This window comes from Petromyzon marinus, unplaced genomic scaffold, assembly GCF_048934315.1.
Source record: "Petromyzon marinus isolate PM22_M1 ecotype Great Lakes invasive population unplaced genomic scaffold, UKy_Petmar_22M1.pri1.0 PM_G_Scaffold_2, whole genome shotgun sequence".
NCBI classification, from domain to species: domain Eukaryota; kingdom Metazoa; phylum Chordata; class Hyperoartia; order Petromyzontiformes; family Petromyzontidae; genus Petromyzon; species Petromyzon marinus.
Window position 1 is genome coordinate 3,521,720 of NW_027422761.1, and position 19,269 is coordinate 3,540,988.

The 19,269-nt window shown below is 50.1% G+C and overlaps 1 protein-coding gene across 1 annotated transcript; it reads left to right on the top strand.

Annotated features, from left to right (window-relative positions):
* Nucleotides 1-159: 159 nt before the first annotated feature.
* Nucleotides 160-14,643, top strand: LOC116937873 (protein Wnt-5b-like). Its single transcript, XM_076060529.1, has 8 exons — nucleotides 160-250; nucleotides 3,782-3,829; nucleotides 4,815-4,907; nucleotides 6,361-6,599; nucleotides 7,364-7,693; nucleotides 8,668-8,784; nucleotides 10,046-10,355; nucleotides 14,011-14,643. Exons 1-8 carry the CDS (start codon nucleotides 160-162, stop codon nucleotides 14,103-14,105), a joined length of 1,323 nt encoding a protein of 440 aa, XP_075916644.1. The 3' UTR covers nucleotides 14,106-14,643.
* Nucleotides 14,644-19,269: the final 4,626 nt, after the last annotated feature.

A 19,269-nucleotide genomic window follows, 5' to 3' on the forward strand; every position in this document is an offset into this window, starting at 1 on the left:
GAACTTGGCCCAAATTAAGTGAGAACTATTTTTAGCATGATGGTTAGCGTAGTCGTTGGTGATTTGGCCGACATCAAATGTACACATTTAAGGGTACGGTTTAAACATTAGGCGGTTGTTGCTTGGATTCAAACCCAGGGTCTCGGCGATTCTGGCTCAATGCCCTCGCTGCAGATCCGTCCATCCGTCCGTCCCAACGACACTCAAGATAAACAACTGGAGCTGCTCAGAAATCCATCAGCAAAAAAAGGCATTTTGAGATGAAATTGGGTTTCAAATAGATTTCAGTGAGGAGCCTAAAGGATATCAGTCCATTGTACAACGTCAGTCTCTTAGAAACTCAACCGCATCGGCTTGAAAACAGTAATTGAGGTGCTGCTCAGTTAGTCCTGAAATTTGCGGATAAAATAAAAACCAAACAGACGAATACATGATCATAGGGGTTTTCCCCTTTTCTTCTGGCAACGAAACAGCAGCGTTAAGATGTTAAAACACCAAAACTGAAACCTTTTAACAAGGAATCACGTTGCTGCATTAACCACAATGCTTGTGGTCAGAATGCAAACAAAAACAACACACTCTGATAATATTTGATGATGCATTGTCTTTGAAAACTGATTGGCCCACACCAGAGACAGCTTTCTTAGGAGCCTCGTCTCAGACGGTGTTAGACCAGAGGACGCCAAAAGGCCAAAAATGCGTCTCTGGTGTAGACCCAAGCAGTTTCAAAGACAATGCATCATCATATATGATCAGAGTACGTTTTTTGTTTGCATTTTGACCACAAGCATTGTGGTGAATGCAGCAACGTGATTCCTTGTAAAAGGTTTCAGTTTGGCGTTTTAACATCTTGACGCCGCTGTTTCGTTGCCAGACAAAAAGGTGGACAAACCTACCATCACTTTTTGGCGCTGGCAACAGGAGGTCCCAGGATAAAGACAAATGTTGTCTGACCATTGTCGCGCGTGGCAGGACTTGTAACACACAAACTACATTCCGCTGCAAATCATGAATTACCTCCGTGATAGAGGTGTTTTTTGTGTTAGATCGCGTAAATATATAAATGTGTCGTTAAACCCGCCACCACCCGACGCAGCCAGTTAGTTTGTCCCGTGAACAGAACGTGGCCCAATTCGTCACTAGCACGGCAACAGCGGTGCGCTGGAGAGCAAAGCCCAAACATGAACAACGTGAACACGACGTTTCGTCAGTAATCACAACAAGCAGCTTCACCGACGTTCGGTGCTTCTCGGCTATCGGCCGTCAGAGGGGCCTGGCCGGATTTCCCTTGCCGCCCCTCTGGGCATCACCGACCGAGACCCCCAGCCGACGTGACTCTTGCGTCACGTGCTGCGCCGCCCCCGGCCGTTCGTTCGTCCGGCCCGGGGAATGAATCTCGTCACTTGGGGACCGCGACAGTCACCAGGGGCCCTTCTTGATGACGGAGTGGCCTTGGCAAATCCCCCCAAGCCTCTACAATCAGCGGTGCAGATTTGTTGTGTGGTAACACCGCAGTGCCGCTGCAATGCCAGCGCTTTTAAAGCGTAGGCCGATCAATGATTTTACTTTCGTCGGAGGATGTCTCTGTTTAAGACAACATCATGGTTTATAATGGCTGCTGTGAATTATACGAAGCATTTCTGAACGGTTTAACACGTAGCAGGCTGTAACGAACATTATCATCCACGAGAGGTTTTTGTGGGGTCAGATCGCGTACAAATATAAATGTTGTGTCGTTAAAACCCGCCACCACCCGACACAGCCAACCAGTAAGGGTTGTCACATGAACAGAACGTGGCCGATTCGTCACTAGCACAGCACGAGTGTGTAGTGTAGTGTATAGTGTAGTGTATATTAGTGTATAGTGTAGTGTATAGGGTAGTGTATATTAGTTTATAGTGTAGTGTATATTAGTGTATAGTGTAGTGTATAGTGTAGTGTGTACTAGTGTATAGCGCAGTGTATAGTGTAGTGTATAGTAGTGTATAGTGTAGTGTATAGTGTAGTGTATAGTGTAGTGTATAATAGTGCAGTGTATAGTGTAGTGTATAGTAGTGTATATTAGTGTATAGTGTAGTGTATATTAGTGTATAGTGTAGTGTATAGTGTAGTGTATAGTAGTGTATAGTGTAGTGTATTGTGTAGTGTATATTAGTGTATAGTGTCGTGTATGTCAGTGTATAGTGCAGTGTATAGTGTAGTGTATAGTAGTGTATAGTGTAGTGTATATTAGTGCATAGTGTAGTGTATAGTGTAGTGTATAGTGTAGTGTATAGTGTAGTGTATATTGGTGTATAGTAGTGTATAGTAGTGTATAGTGTAGTGTATAGTAGTGTATAGTGTAGTGTATATTAGTGTATAGTGTAGTGTATAGTGTAGTGTATAGTGTAGTGTATATTAGTGTATAGTAGTGTAGTGTATAGTGTAGTGTATAGTGTAGTGTATAGTGTAGTATACTAGTACAGAACACCGGTTGTGTGTTGGACAGCCAAGCCACGACATTAACAAACTGAGTACCATGACGTTTCGCCATTAATCACAACGAGCTTCAGGTGACAGCTAGCCAGCTCTCCAACACACAACCGGCGTGCTGTACCAGTGACGAATTGGCCACGTTCTGTTTACGTGACAACCCTCACTGGTTGGCTGTCTCGGGTGGCGGCGGGTTCAACAACACAACATTTACACATTTACGCGATCTGACCCCAAAAAACCTCCGTTATTGATGAATTTGTTAACACATTCGCGGGCTTCCGTTGACTTCTGTTCTTCACCGTATGGCTCTGCCTTGAATAACTCACCCACGAGCGAGGAGGGCCTTTGACAGACCGCGCGGTGTTGTACGGTAGAGCGTAGTGACCCGTGAGAGTGCAGCGATCACTCAACATAGACGTTGGACTTCTTTCGCGCCGTACGTGGCAATCCAAACAATTCCTTACATGGGAAAAAAACCAATGAATAACGATTGAATGATTACCAATCTATTATATAATTACAATACCCGCTCCGCCTCAAATCACCGCACCAGACTGGGTTAAATGATGACGTCACCCTGCTGCTGCTCTATTTAAGACCGGGAGCAAGTGGAGAGGGCTTCACCATTCTGGCAAATCGCCCGTTGATACTGAATGTAATTACCAGCGAAACGTCGTACTACTCAAAAAATGTAAATGATGTTGATTCACTCTTCAACACACCGATTGGCTAAAGCAGTGAACTATTTGTCTTTTTTAAACGTGACACTTTTTTTACTGTTTGGCCGTGTCGGGTGGTGGAGAGTTAAAACACATTAAATAACACGATCTAACCCAAAAACCTTGATTGTGAATAATATTGGTCGCGAAAGCCTACGTGTTAAACTCAACATAAATAATATGTCGAGAAAACCACGTTTACGCATCTGCGTGAACGTGGACACAACGTTGCGGACATAACCCACCCCCCAAGTCTATCACTGTGGCAGTCAGAGTGATGGCGTTGGGGGCAGGGTGTCTCTTGATTGATGAGGAGCGAGGGACGCACGTGGGGAGGGGGGCAGGGCTTTGTGGAAAGTGGCTGCAGGTGTGTGTGGGATGAGATCATCTCGGGAGCACGTGGACTCGTGATGAGCACGCCGTGATGACTAATTTGACAAACAACAAGATCTATAAAAGGGCCCTCCGCTGACACTGCGGGGGTGTGGATTCCACTGCCTGCCTGCCCGCCTACCTGCCCGCCTGCCTGCCTGCCTACCCGCCTGCCTGCCTGCCCCACCTGCCTGCCCTGCCTTCCTGCCTGCCAGCCTACCTACCTGCCTGCCAGGCTGTGTACCTGCCTGTGCACCTGCCAGGTGAGACTGCCGACGACGGGGAAACTCGTCCACGGCCCGTGGAGCACGTCCCGAAGTGTCGCACCGTTTGCAATCGGAATGGCGCCACATTGCGGGCGAGTTTTTTTTCGTCTTCACGCGAAAGGATTTCGCTCCTTAGCCGCTTCGCCCCGAAGGGAGCGAGCGAGTGGTCAAACTTCCGGCCTTAAAAATATAAATCTGATGAACGTAGGTGGAGTCAATTCTTGACCCGATTTCAGTTCCCTCGCTCACGGCCAACGCCAGTGACGATTATCTGAACCGGTCCTGGGCCTCCCCTAGGTATACTCGGCCTCAAATGAGCACACCTGGTGCGATGGGTAGACCTCGCCACAGGGGAGACAAAGGCGGCCGAGCGTGGCGCCGCTACTCGCTAACGGTACTTGCCTCGACGGTCTAAGGCTTGCACGGGGGACCTTTGTCTTTGTGTGTGCGTGTGCAAGTGTTTCACGGTGGGGAGCATGAAACTCCCCGGCCCATCGCGCTCTTCAGACGATACCGGGGAGACTCATCATCCTCACATGCCCTCACCCCCCTCCACCAGCAGCCACGCTCCATTGAGACTACCGTAGTTTCAAGCATGTAACCCGCAGAAATTCAGATAGCCCGCACCTCCATATACCCCGCATGCATTCATAGATTTAACGTCGTTACCGCAGCTTAATTCCATCGTACCCACCAGAGTGACGGCAGTCGAGTTGGTCACGATCACTGTGGCTAGGAGATGTTAACTCCCTCGCCTGGTACGCAAGCGGTCGTGGGTTCGATCCCGCGTACCACGCGAGGTAATGAACATCTCCCAGCCACCATGGTGGTGATGATGATGATGAGCGAGACGTGAAAACTCAAAACATACGGCAGCGGGCATCGTCAGGGTCGAACCCACGACCTCTTGTGTACCAGGCGAGGGAGTTAACATCGTCACCACCGGGCCGCTTCTCTTCTGCGCAGCGCCGCTGACCACGAGGATTTCGATGGATCCCCTGCGACGTGTGGACTGGTTCCCGCTGGGGCTCTGCGCCTTGGCACAGCTGTGGGCAGTCGCCAGCGCCTCCTTGTGGTGACCGCAAGCCGCCGCCACTGCCGCTGTCTTCGTCCTCACTGCTGCGATGAGAGCTCACAAGTTTCGACGTCGATTTGAGCACCCTTCTTACCTTGCCTCTATTTTGCACACTCAATACGGTTGTTGTACGGGATTTTTTTTATCGTGTGCGTGTATATACATCACATATACAGTATCTAGCGCGGTATATTGGGGCACCATGGTGGCTAGGAGATGTTGACGACCTCGGCTGTTATGCAGGAGGTCGTGGGTTCAATCGCGACCTTGACACATGCCGTATATTTGGAGTTGCTATATTTTCCCCGTGGTCGTCTTAAGAATTTTTATTCCGGGGTCCTCCGATTATTCCCTCCACATTTAGAAGCACGCGTTGAGAGTGTTTGCCTACTGCTGTAAGTGTCAGCGTGATGATCGCCAGGTCGCCGCTGAGGAAAGAGTCACTTGGCTCGGCCGGGGTCTTGCGCGCTAAAAGACAATCGCTTGTTTCCCATCCTGCGCCCATGTAGCGGCCTCCTCCGGCGTGCGGCACGCACACGCACAGTCGGAGACGATGCAGTCGCAGGAGGCACCGTCTCTTATTTCCGTTACACCAACTCCGGCCTCTCTCTCTCGACCACGCTGCCGTACAGCCGCAGCCCAGACACGACCCTGAACCGCGTTGCGTCGACCGAGACGACCAACCGCTGTCCGGCCGCACAATTACCGGTGAAGGCGACAATGAGAAGAAGAGTCCATTCCCAGTACCGGCAGCCCGGAGCGCTCTCACCGCTGCTTTTATATTGCCCCTGGCCCCTGGCCTGGCCTGGCCCCGCCCCTGGCCCTGCCCTGGCCCCGCCCCTGGCCCCACCTCCCTTCTCAAACCAACCAGAGGGTTCCAGGGGCCTCCCTCCCTGTGAGGTCTTCCGTGACCCTTGCCCCGGTTCCTCCGCCCTGCCGGCACGCAGCGGCCGTGTGTAGACTCTCGACGGCGTGAGTGCACTTGCTGTCCACAGCAGTTGCCGCCGCTGGACAGCGGTCGGCGCTGTGTCACTACACAACTTCAGAGAAGAATAACTCGTGTGTGTGTGTGTACATCGTGTAATATTCAAATTTACAAACCTGTAGAAATTCCACAGATATTTGCTCTATTTAACTTTTTATCATGTAGCACTTTTTCAGGAGAGGCCTGGCTATCGCACTTTATAGCTCAAGAAAGTGGCCGATATCATCATCACGTGCTGATTTATAGCAGCAGCCAAATCACTCCAAACGCGTAGAGACGTTGATTCTAAACCAGAGGGACCTGGAGATGAATCCACGCAACCACGGGGAGAGACATGCAAACTCAAAACGTACATGCAGCAGCAGGCATTTTTTAAGGGGTTGGGATCGAACCCACAACTGCCTGCGTACCAGGCGAGGTAGTCAACATCCCCCGGCCACCGTGACTTCCGCCCCCATCCCTCTGCAGGTCGCTCGCACTGTGGGCCCCCAACTTTGACCCCTCCGAGTATCGGCCGCTGTGCATTTGGGTGCCGGGGCTGTCTCCCGCACAGTGCAGAATATGCCTGCGGCACCGGGACCACGTGGCGCACGTGGCCGAGGGCGTCCACCTGGCGCTGTCCGAGTGCCGGCACCAGTTCCAGGGCAAACGGTGGAACTGCACCGTGCCTGGCGCGGAGGACGCACTGGACCTCGTGGCCGAGTCGGGTAAGGGGTCAGAGCGAGCCCGCCACATCCACTCGCACCTAAGGTGCCCGACCGCTTCCCCGAGACACGCACACAGAAGCTTTTTTTGGGGGGGAAAGGGGGTGGGGTCGCCCACCTCCCACCCCTACGCGACTCTGCTTCGGAGTTCCCGCGTTCCTCCTCCAGGGGTTTCCCCCTCCCCTACGCGACTCTGCTTCGCAGAGTTCCCGTCCTCGGGCAGCGGGAGATGTCCGCGGGCGGCCCAAGCGGCCGCCCCGTTATCCCGATGGCAACCGCCTTCGCTCTGGGCCAGTGCCAGGCTGCGGCTCGCTCGCTTCACTGCTCCTGACGCTCCTGGCACGCCTCTTGGGGGTCCCGGACGTCCCACCGGCCCTAGTTCGCTCCCCAGGTTGGCCGCTGTAAAAGCAGCGATCGTAATACCCGTCACCTGATCGTTTCCCTGTCCCGAGATCTATTCCGCGGAGTTGGAGACGGCGCTCGGCTCCTACCCGCGGCGACGATCCCCCTGGTCCCCACTCGTGTCGGTCCTTGAGGGTGGGAGCTCTCCCCAGCCGCTCGTGCTGCTGCCGCTTCTGAGCTGCGCGCCCCCACGCCGCCGATTCGGGGGCTCTCCTTTCGCAGGGCCGCGGAGCCCATTGTTCAGTCCCCGGGCAAATCCCGTGAGAGGGGTCTGTCTCTAAATAGGCGACGTTTTCCCTACCACCTGCTTGGCGTGTTCTCCCCCAAAACCCCTTCCCACACCGGTCTGGCCGCACCGTCTCCAGCTGACGAGAGGCTTCACGCACGACGCCCCCCTGGGAGTCTCCCCAGGCTCGCGCGAGGCCGCGTTCGTCTCCGCCGTCACCGCTGCCGGAGTGGCCCACGTGGTGGCGCGCGCCTGCCGCCAGGGGGCCCTGCAGGGTGCTTGCTCCTGGGTCGTTCCCCACGCCATGAAGCTACCGCCGGATGCTCGGCGGGGCGGCTCCGGAGACGACGTCGAATACGGATACCAATTCGCCAAGTGGTTCGTGGATGCGGGCGATCACAATCGTGGCAGCGGGCAAGGAGGGGAGTCTTTGGCGATGAATTTGCACAACAACGAGGCCGGCCGGCTGGTGAGTGGGTGAACGGGTGGGTTGTGCATGTGTGTGTATTGTCATTAAAAAAACAAATGTAATGGAAAAAAGTTATTTTATGCGATCAATGCAAATTAGGTTCGGCTTTGTCGGCTCGGGTTGTATTACCAATCGTGATTGATGCAATGATTCTCGCTTTAACTTTCACCGGTTATATTCTTGGTTCTTTCGGTGAAGTCATGTAGAAGGGAAACAATAAAATAATAAAATAATAAAAATATGAACATTAAAATTCTCACGACGTTTCGACTGCAACACAAACAATCATCATCAAAATTTGAAGAAAAAAACACAACTTTTTTCAAATTTTCTTGCTGTGGTTTTCACACCTGATGATTGCTTGTGTTGCAGTCAAAACATCGTGAGAATTGAATTGGCTTATATATTTATTTATTATTTCATTTTTCCCTTCTACGTGACTTTACCGAAAAAACCAAGAATATGAATCCCTGCAATCACGAAAGCTTTAAATCAAAATTTTACCGGTTTATGTTTCAAGTACAATAACGTCTGGTCGCAGGATACAGTTCTTACATTTAAGATTATTGTTATGCATGAATCTTGATTTGAAGCTTTCGCGACTGCAGGAATCCACACCCCTTTGGGTTCTTTCGGTAAAGTCATCACGGAGGTAGAAAAAATAAAACGTCCACGCTGCTTTGATCGCAACACCACAAAGCGGTCGTCTTTAGGGCGAAAAAGCATACCCCAGCAGTTGAACTGCTGGAGCAGCGAGAGAGCCGTTACACACAGCAAGAGGTATTGTTGTGGTGAAGGGCACGCTGGGTCTGAGCTGGAAAGGAATTCCATCCCCGGACGCAGGCACAGGTGCCGTCGTGACGTCACCGCCACTTGTTAGCGAACGGCGGTTGGTAGTGGCGATTATGATGGTGGCGGTGAGTGTGGTGGTGGTGGTGGTGACGATGATGACGGTGGTGGTGGTGGTGCTGCAGGCGGTGTACAATCTGGCGTACATGGGCTGCAAGTGCCACGTGTTATTTGGCACCTGCATGCTGAAAATCTGCTGGCAGCAGCTCGCCGACTTTCGCAGCGTTGGGAACTTTCTGAAGGTGAGCTCACGGCTGCAGGTGATGAGACTGCACCCAGAGGAGGTGAGTGTGGGGTGGGAGTGACGAGGATGAAGCCTTCTAGATTTGAAGTTTCATGACCGCAAGGATATTTCGGTAAAGTCACGGAGGTAAAGAAAATAAAAAATAAAAATATTTAAAAAATCACGACGTTTCGATTGCAACACAAGCAATCGTCATCAGGTGTGACAACCACAGCAAGAAATTTTGCTGAAGTGGGAAAGAAGCCGGAGTCAAGGGGTTTATACTGGGCATGGTGGGGGTGGGGGAACCATCACGTCACCATACATAGCAGGCGTTACCAAAAAGATTTCCAAAATCTTAAAAACAAGCACAAGATCCAGGTCCGATTCAGTACAGTACACAACCCCTGATCTAATCCCATCTGTGAAGGATGTCATTCCTGACATGCAATACCCTGGAGTTTACAAACTGAGTTGCATTTGTTTCGATTGTTACATTGGGGAAATGAAATGTCATGTCTCAGACCGTATCCGCGAGATTTGAAATACGGCAGGACTAAATTTTCCGCCGTGGCTGATCACTGCTACAACGCCGTGGGCTCCCATGATATTGTTTTCTCCGAGACCAAAGTGCTCTGCAAGCCGTCTGGCTACCATCAAAGATTTGTTCATGAAGCCATCCAAATATACAAACACAGACATAACTTCAACCCAGAGGACAGATACAAACTGAGCAATCATTAAAATGTGTTATTAACCAAGTAAAATTGAACAGTTCATAGTTGTTCCCTCTTATTTACCGGATACTAGTTTATTTTACAGAGTTAATTACATCGTCAGCGCTTGGCAGTGCGGCTATTTTGTTGCGAGTGCCACCATCCGTGTTGGCGGCAATCGTTGTAGATGCGTGGCTCTCTCCCCACTGGCCCCTCTTCCTGCACCTACAGCCCCGCCCACTCCCCCCCCCCTACCATGGCCAGTATAAACCCCTTGACTCCGGTTTCTCTCCCACTTCAGTAAAATGTTCTTGCTGTGTTTGTCACACCTGATGATGATTGCTTGTGTTGCAATCGAAACGTCGTGATTACATTTTTTTATCTTTTATTTTCTTTACCTACGTGACTTTACCGAAAGAACCAAGAGTGAGGATGAATCCATAGGAGGGTTACAGACGGGGGTGGGGGGTGGGGGAGGGGGGGGTCCCTCACAGCTAAGGGAGCTCCCCGCATTCACTCAACAACCACCACATCCCCTGATGACGACGATTATGGTTGCCGCAGGAAAAGTACGACAGAAGTTCCGCCGTGCAGCTGGTAAGCCACAACGGTGGGGGCAGTGCCGGAGGCGCCAACGGCGGCAGGGGCGGCGCCGCCCGCTGGCCCCGCCGGCGTCTGGAGGCGGTGAACGAGCGGTTGACGGCGCCCACGGCGAGCGACCTGGTTCACGTGAACGCCAGCCCGGAGTATTGCGAGCGCGACGAGACTCACGGCGTCCCCGGCACGGTGGGGCCGCAGTACAGCATCACCTCGGAGGGGGCCACCGAGGGACGCTCCGTCACGTGCTGTGACAGAGGATACGACACCTCTCAAGGTGCACACCTCACCCCACCCACCCCCCCTCCCCTCCCCGAAAATAAACTAAAACTATTCATTAAAAAGCGGCAACTATTTCATATTACATAAAATCCGTGATCTAATCCCATCTGTGAAGGATGTCATTCCTGACCTGCAATGCCCTGGAGTCTACAAACGAAGTTGCACATGTGGTGATTGTTACGTTGGGTAAACGAAACATCACGTCTCTGACCAGATCCGCGAGCACAAGGCAGATCTGAAACGCTCCAAACATACAACAGCGGTCATTGTCAGAGTTGGGATTGAACCCACGACCCCTGCATATCAGGCGAGATAGTTAACATCTACTAGCCACCGTGATGATGATGAGACGCAGACTCCAAATATGCAGCAGCAGGGGCAGGCATCGAACCCACAACCTCTGATGTCTCTCTCTACATGTGTGTCACATTTCAGTGAAAGGACATTTTCGGAATTTTTCTAATCTGGTATCGAGCAAAAATGTACAACTCAAACGTAGCAGCATTTATTGTTGAAATTACGGACGGCCGAAACACGGAATTGGGAGCCCGCGATCTGAAACGGAGTCAGCCATTTTGATTCCGCTCAGCCACTCGGCTTTCCACAAATAAACCACGGTAAAAAAAATGATCTCGTCCAGGAGCGTGAACCGTTGGAACAAACTCCGGTCATCTTGGTAGCAACGGCTTTTTGGCTCGGCCATCGAACAAAGGCGGTGGTCACTGCATCATTGCGCAGCGCTCTCGGATGTGCTTCTGTGGCCGTCTGGAATGCTCTTCCGATATTAGAAGGCGCTTAGATTTAAAGCTCTTCTTTAGAAGCACTTTTAGTGTTTGCCCTTCCCCCGCACCTCCTGAGCATGGTTAGCTACGTACGGTGTGAAGAAGTTCAGCACGCACACTATACACTGCAATGCACGACTACACATCACACACTATACCAGTGGTTCTTAACCTTGTTGGAGGTACCAAACCCCACCAGTTTCATATGCGCATTCACCGAACCCCTCTTTAGTGAAAAATAAAATGTGATTTTTTTCAAATTCAAGACATAGATATATTTTTTACTGGTACACAAAATGAGCCGTGCATGAACATTACCTTGTTCAAAGAATAAAACCAACACAATGCATAAACTCACAACAAATTACATACCTGGAAATCAATGTGACTTCTGCTGTTGCCTTTGAGAGATCAGTTCAGATATGCGTGGCTTCACCTTGGCAAGTGCCACTCTCATGTCATTTTCACAGCAAAGTCTGTTCCTTTTCTTCGTTTTTATGTCCAGCATCCTCGAAAAGGATTGCTCACAAAGATATGTTGTAACAAATGGTATAAAAAATCCAGGGCTTTCTTAGCAATAACTGGATACTTGTTCATTTGTCGACACCAAAACGTTGAGAGCGTTGTTGTTCTGAAGAGTTGCTGTTGAACCTGGCTCTGCTGAATTTCAATGATTTCGTCGAGGAATTCATCATTGACATCTGCTGTTTCAACAGCAAACGTGAACGGCTGTCTCACCCATGCTGGATATGACTCTCTTGTAGGGAAATATCCGTCGAGAGACTTTGCAAGCTCATCTAAGTGCGTGGCAATTGTTTGCTTCAGTTCCGTGGATACAGAAATATCTCCGATTCCAGACACATCTTCGATCTTACTTGCACAGTCGTCCAGAAGCGGGAAGTTTGCGAAGTTATTGTTCTATGTTCGTCGTTTCCATAACGGTAGCTTTTTTTGAAAAGCCTTCAGGTGTTCTTCCGCTTCCATGATATTGACTCCACCACCCTGCATCTGCTGATTGAGATGATTGAGAGCTGCGAATATATCAGCCATGTACGCTAAAATGAGAATGAACTCAGGATTTTTGAAGCAATCTGCATGGCAGTGTTGGTGCTCTTGCAAAAACAGGGCTAATTCCACACGCATGGCAAAAACACGATTCAGCACCTGTCCCCGGGATAACCACCGAATATTAGAATGGAGCAGAAGTACCTCAAATTCAGAGCCCATTTCTTTACACAGCTCACTGAAGATGCGGTGCCTCAGAGCACTTTTTCGCACATAGTTCACACATTCCACCACAGTTTTTAATACTTCTGCCATTTTTGGAGGTAAGTTTTTTGTTGCCAACGCATGCCTGTGCAGAATACAATGCGTCACAATGATGTGTGGTGCATCGGCCTTTACTAGCGCACCAAAACCAGACTTTCTTCCCAGCATGACTGGAGCTCCGTCCGTACAAACTGCAGAAACCATATCCCATGAAAGATTGTTGTCTCTGAAGAAGTCATCCACAAGCTTCTTCACATCGGCTGCCTTCGTTGTTGTTGTAAGAGGCTTACAAAATAAAAACTCTTCTTTAATCATGTCGTCTTTCACATAGCGTACAAAAACAGCAAGCTGGCTTAGATCAGAAACGTCTGTGGTTTCGTCGAGTTGAAGGCTGAATTTTGCCGGGCTTGAAATCAGATCCGCGACTACTTGAGCCAAGATGTCTTTACTCATGTCTTCTATTCTGTCACTGATGGTGTCATTTGAAAGGGGAATTTGGGATAATTTACCTTCGGCCGCTGTTCCGAGTATCAGATTCGCCATCTTTAATGCAGCTGGTTTCACAAGTGTTTCACCAATGGTGTGTGGCTTGCCCTGCTTTGCGATCAGGTAAGCAACTTCGTACGATGCTGTCAGGATCGGTTTGTTAACAGGTACAAATCCAAGAGCAGGCAGAGAGGCCCTTTCATCGAATCTGGCTCTCTTCACCCTGAATTCAGCAAGTGTTGTGTTCTTGTATTCCCCGTCTCCATGCAGCTTCAAGAAGTGTTCCTTTAGTTTTGCCGGTGCAAGACTAGAGTTGCTCAACTTGGCGTTGCAAATCATGCAGATAGGACGCTCACTCCCATCACGTTCCGTGATACATGAGAATCCATGTTGTACATATTCGTCCGACCACTTTCTTCTTTTGCCCGACATAGTATGGATAAAATATTAAAGAAATCACACGACGTACGACAACAACAGTCACATGTTGACTACTGAGTACGCACTAAATTCCCCGCAGCGCTGATTGGCCAAGCAGTGTTGCATGATCATCTGCAGCCAGTGATGGCCAAGCGGGCCGTGTGTGTCATCACAAATTTACACAATAATTCAAGTGTGTCCGGACCTCCGTGGCGGGGGCTCTGCCGAACCCCTGAGATCGACTCACCGAACCCCTGGGGTTCGATCGAACCCAGGTTAAGAACCACTGCACTATACACTACGCTGCATGCTACACTATACAACTATACACCAATCTACACTATTCTACACTACTGTAATGTCCCTCGGAAAACTTGCCTTTGTTCTTTTTTTTATTAGGGCGCATCGTGCAGATAACATACTTTCATATCCTACGGTACTTCGCTATGACCAGCATATACAGCGCTTGGGCTAGGATAGAAACAAATACTTGGGCTAGGATAGAAACAAAAACTTGGGCTAGGACAGCCACCCAAGCAACGCCGGCACGGAGACGGCGGCGTCAACGGCGATCGCAAGATTGCGATGAAAAAAATCTCGCGGTCAAAAAAAAATATCTCGCGGTCAAAACGACGACGCTTCTCGCGTTCGTTTCGCACTCTCGCCCCATGCTGTTCCCCCCCCCCCCCCCAGTCACGGTGGAGAAGCAATGCGGATGCAAGGAACAACTCCACTGGAACGTCGATTGCGAGCTGTGCCCATGGACCGATCAATTCTTGTGCAAGTAGCCTCAAGCCGCAGCCTAGGGGTGGCCTCGGCTGAAATCGGACTCCATCTGGTTTCAGCCCCAGGTCCTGCGGGTGTTTGGTGACCCCCACGAAGTTTGTTTGGGGCACCACGGCATCCAGCATGCCCATCGCTACGAGCCGCGTCACACTATACATTACACTACTACAAACGCTACACGTTGATACGCTACACTTCACTACCCTACTATACACTTGTCAACATCCGCACATGGTGAATTTCCACAATGCAGAAGCACCGTTGTTTTTGACCGTCACCACTTGAATGCGGTTAGTGACTAAGTGGCCTTGTTGTTCCTTTTAACTCCGTTCTTGTTAACGCCGCGTTTTGCCAAATGTTAGAAACATTCACTCGGTACACTGAGGGTTCACAGTGCGGTTCGGTGACCCCTACAAAGTTGTTTAGGGAGCCGCCCCTGCAGCATCCGTCATACCCTTCACTGAGCCGCGTTGCACTGTATACACTTCACGCTACACTTGTAGACAACCTTGCCTATAAAAGTAATTTTCTGTGTGTCTATCTGTGTGTGTGGACGTCGGGGATGCGTTCCTGAGTATCGAAACGGCGTTATACCGAAGCGATTGATAGTGTGATGGTGGTGGTGGTAGTGGTAGTAGTAGGTGGTGGTGGTAGTGGTGGTAGTAGTAAGTGGTGATGGTGGTAGTAGGTGGTGGTGGTGGAGGCGAAGGGGCTGAGAGGCGATGGATAACGAGAGAGGACGAACGGTGATGCTGTCAGCGACGTGAGTGTGGGGGTTGAGGCGACGCAAATCGGGTGGCGAGGTTAATAAAGTGACCACGTAATTTGTGAAGCGACGTTAAATCAGAGTATCACTGTAATTTCTGTGCGTTTTGGATCTCGATTAAGTCGGCTGTAGTGTTCATGATGGCGTATAGTGGTGCACTAGTTCTGCATTGATTGCAAATGATTACCAAGGGGGGGGGGGGGGGAGAGTGGGCGTCATGATGGATACCGTAACGCTCTCCAGCAACGCCTTATCCCACTGGAACAGTTTCATTATCGATAAACTAGAATCGCGCAACATTCACGAGTTTCCGCTCCATCTGTCCACACGCGCAGGGGCGGAGCCATGATTTTGACTTTGGGGGGTTGCTGACTTCAACATTCTGCGATATCCAGTTTATGTTTTCCAATGGGCGCCACAAATGTATGAAACACATTTTATTGGATTTGAACGCGGAGTTTATTATTAGGTCGGAGCCGCTGACGTGGCCGATAAGTTCGAAAGGCTGCCGCTCAAGCAGCCTGCAGGGCAGCACACAGGGTGGCAGCACAAGGTGGCAGCCTGCAGGGCAGCACGAGGTGGTAGCCTGCAGGGCAGCACTAGGTGGCAGCCTGCAGGGCAGCACAAGATGGCAGCACAAGGTGGCAGCCTGCAGCATTTTGCAGCAGCCAGATATCGGGTTATCCCGATTACCGACTTTCCCAAAATTTCAGGGGGGGCTAAGCCCCCCCCCAGCCCCCCCCCCTGTGGCTCTGCCCCTGCACGCGCGTGATGCCTCCCCAAATCGGTACATCAGATGACAGCAAAAATAACAACTGGGTGCGGAGTGTAAATGATGATAATTTAATTATCCAGGAAGTTACACAGAATGAGCAATGCCTGAATCCTTACCCTTGGGGTTCCTCTAGAAATGGCAAAAAGCCACTGAGAGTGGCCACGTGGAGGAGAGGCTGCTACTCTGTACAGAGCTGGACCGGTACCGCCTGGATCTCTGTGGCATTCGGGAGATCCAGTGGACTGGCTCTGACTCCAATCATCATGAGGGGTGCAGAGTCCTCCACTCAGGGCAGGAGAATGCCAAACAACAAGGAGTGGCTCTTATTCTGAAAAAAAGAATGAAGGCGGCGTGGGAAGGTGGCGGCGAGGTGTGGGAAGCTGTAAGCCCCAGGCTACTTTGGGCTCGCCTCCCCATCAACAGGAGGCAGAGAATGGTGGTGGTGGTGGTGGTTGCTTACGCCCCCACCGAAGATGAACATCAGTGGAGGGATGCATGCAAGCCCGTGGATTCAGATTCCTTCTATGACCTCCTGTCACAGGTGTTAGCTAAAAGTGGCCCCTCCTGATAGAGTCATCCTGTTGGGTGACTTCAATGCCCGAGTTGGTGATGATGCTGGCACCTGGTTTGGAGCCATTGGAAGGCATGGGCCAGATCAACTCAATAACAATGGTAGGAGGCTGTTAGACTTCTGTGCAGCCTTTGGGCTTCTCATTTCCAACAGGCTGTTCTGGCATCTGTGCATCCAGACAACATCGTGGATTCACGCCGGGTCCAAGCAAGAACATCCGCTGGACTATATAGCAGTGGACCAGCTAATGCAGGCCCATGTCCTTGACACCAGAACCTACAGTGCTGCTGACCTCACTGACCATTAGCTTTTCATATGTAAGATCTGTGGGCTGGGTAAATCTGTGAGGAGGAGCGAGGTACAATTAAGCTCCCAAGCATTCACTACGTTATAAACAACATTTGCACTCATAAGTCGCTTGCCTAATTGCCTCAGCAACTCGGTGTTTCGTATTGAATTTCAAACAATCGAAGGGTGCCCCTAAGTGGCAGCTGCCCCTGTGTAGCACAAGGTGGCCCTCCACCGGCCTGCACGTGGCATAATTCTGTCTGTAGGGGGCGATCATTGACGCGTCATTTCCGTTGTAGAGTTTCCGAATGTTTTGGAATTAACCACAATTTTGACCGTGACACCAACATGCAATGACCTGTGCGTTGTGAGTGACACAATACTCTGTTTGACATCCGCCGTGAAGCAGAACAGCGCATATTGTGGTGAATGTTACTGGGGTAGCCAGGTGTGCCTGTCGGATTTGAACTTTGAACCTCTGCAACAAATAGAGAATGCGCTACCATATTCCTGGTTCTTTCGGTAAAGTCACGTAGATAGAAAACAAAAACATAAACAAAATAAAATATTAAAAAAATAAAAAATGTAATGCAAATAACAAATAAAAATACATTTTAAAAAATAAATTGATGAGAAGATGCCATGGGTCGACTGACTGAGATGACTGGCCAATACACCGCCTTTGCTCCCCACTACACGCACACACAGTGTGTACGTACACACAGTGTACACACACACAGTGTGTACGTACACACACAGTGTGTACATACACACTGTGTGTGGGGAGCAAAGGCGGTGTACACACACACTGTACACACAATAATGTTCACGTTGTTGTTGCTGAGTTCACGCACCCAAGGGAGGGGGCAATGGAAAATGAATCTAAATCAACTTAAAATCCATCCCCGTTCTGTGCCGTCACCACTCAGCATGACCTCATCGGCATGAAGTGCCAGCGGGAGGTGTACCTCGCTAGTGATGTCATGTCACCAAGGTATTCACACTCGTTACAGAGCCGCTCATTATGGGAGGGGCGTGTCTCTTGCCCCGGAAGTGACGTCACGTTACCTGCTTACCCGCGTGACGTCGCGAGGTAACAGGAGGCTGCCGATCCACGCTTGCACTGAAATCCGAGGTGAGAAATTCTCATGGTGGTAGTGGTGGTCGTTGTGGTGGTTGTTGTGGTGGTGGTTGTTGTTGTTTACCAAGGTAGAGCCTCTCTCTCTCTCTCAGGGATGTCAGTTGAGTAGCAGCGAGCATGGGAATCGATGTCCAGGTTGGAACTTTACAACGCGGGGCCTAGCCACGCGGGGCCTTGCCTCCTGCCCTCGCCTGATTGCATTCACTTTATCTCGCTTAAGTTTAATTTGTCTTCACCCGGCTCGCCACTTTGTAACTTTGTTTTATTGTAAATATTCACGCAGTTTTTATTTTCTTTTGTTAGCAGGCCAAGCCCGCTTGAGCTGCTATACCGCTCTTGTTATCAGAAGCGACCTGCCCACAACAACACAAGGTGAGGCTTTGTCAACGTGTGTGAATGTTTTGACTTAAAACTTTGGTGACTGCAGGAATTAATATTCTTGGTTCTTTCCGTAAAGTCACGTAGATAGAAAATAAAATGAAAATAACAGATACTAATTTTTTTAAATGAAGCAAAAAACCCCACAACGTTTCTATGGCAACATTAATGTTGAAGATGCGAGGGCTTACAGGAATATTTATGACATTTGCCCTCTCATTGCGTGCCATGACAGTGCTGTTTGCACAGTCACACATAGTCACTGTAAGATGATTTTCTTGGTCGTGTTTTTGTTTTGTTGCTTGTTGTGGTTGCACCCGATTCAAGAGCCGAATGGCTCACGGGACTATAACCAAAATAAATCAAACTGAAAATCAAAAAACTGAAACCGCGTGATGAATTTTGGGAAAGTTTTTCACTGCATCTCCAAATATATATAAAAGGCAAAGTTGTGATTGTGTGTGTTGTCTGTTCAAAATGTTTAGCGTACTTCCCGACATGCAACAAACTGGAAATTTGCCATGTGGGTACTTTCCAGACTGTACACCGTGCAAACATTATACAAATACACTTTTGTGTTTTCATGGGGGGAAGGGAGCTCAATAATGTATAGATTTTTTGGACGGCAAGTGAGCTGTGACGTCAAATCTGTCACGTGACCCTCGCATGTGGAAGAGTTACGCATTGTAGTGTAGCGGTTAGCGTTGTCTGTGTGTTTGCGTGTGTGTATGTGTGTCTGTGTGTGTGTATCTGTGTGTGTGTGTGTGTCTGTGTGTGTGTCTGTGTGTGTGTGTCTGTGTGTCCGGCAAAACAACCCCCTACCTCCTCGCGGTGCCGGACGGGCAACTCTGTCGTGGACAGCGCTGTGGGGGGAGATCCAATTTTGATTGGCTCCTCCCCTCATGGCATATGCGTCCACCACAGGGGCTAAACGGGGGCTCTGGACGGGTGCGAGGGGCTGGTAACCCCTCCACCTTCAATTAATTACCACGAAACTACGAATTAAACTGAAATATGTAACAACTAAGCTTGTGCCGGAGGCCCCGGGGGGCCAGGCGTCTATGACGTCTCCTGGCCAAACCCCAATTGGCGGAGCCAGGAGATTGAATAACTACCCTCGGGGCTACTCCAGAAACAACGAAAAGCCACTACGGTTGGCCACGTGGAATGTTCGAACGCTCACTGCAGAGGAGAGGCTGCCACTCCTCTGTCGGGAGCTGGACCGGTACCGCCTGGATCTATGCGGC

Bases quoted from the DNA above. Each gene is read 5' to 3' on its own strand.
- LOC116937873 (XM_076060529.1), top strand. From the start codon at position 160: ATGCCCTCGCTGCAGATCCGTCCATCCGTCCGTCCCAACGACACTCAA. The intron at 4,908-6,360 runs GTGACCGCAAGC...ATCCCTCTGCAG, and splicing joins GTCGCCAGCGCCTCCTTGTG to GTCGCTCGCACTGTGGGCCC. The intron at 10,356-14,010 runs GTGCACACCTCA...CCCCCCCCCCAG, and splicing joins AGGATACGACACCTCTCAAG to TCACGGTGGAGAAGCAATGC.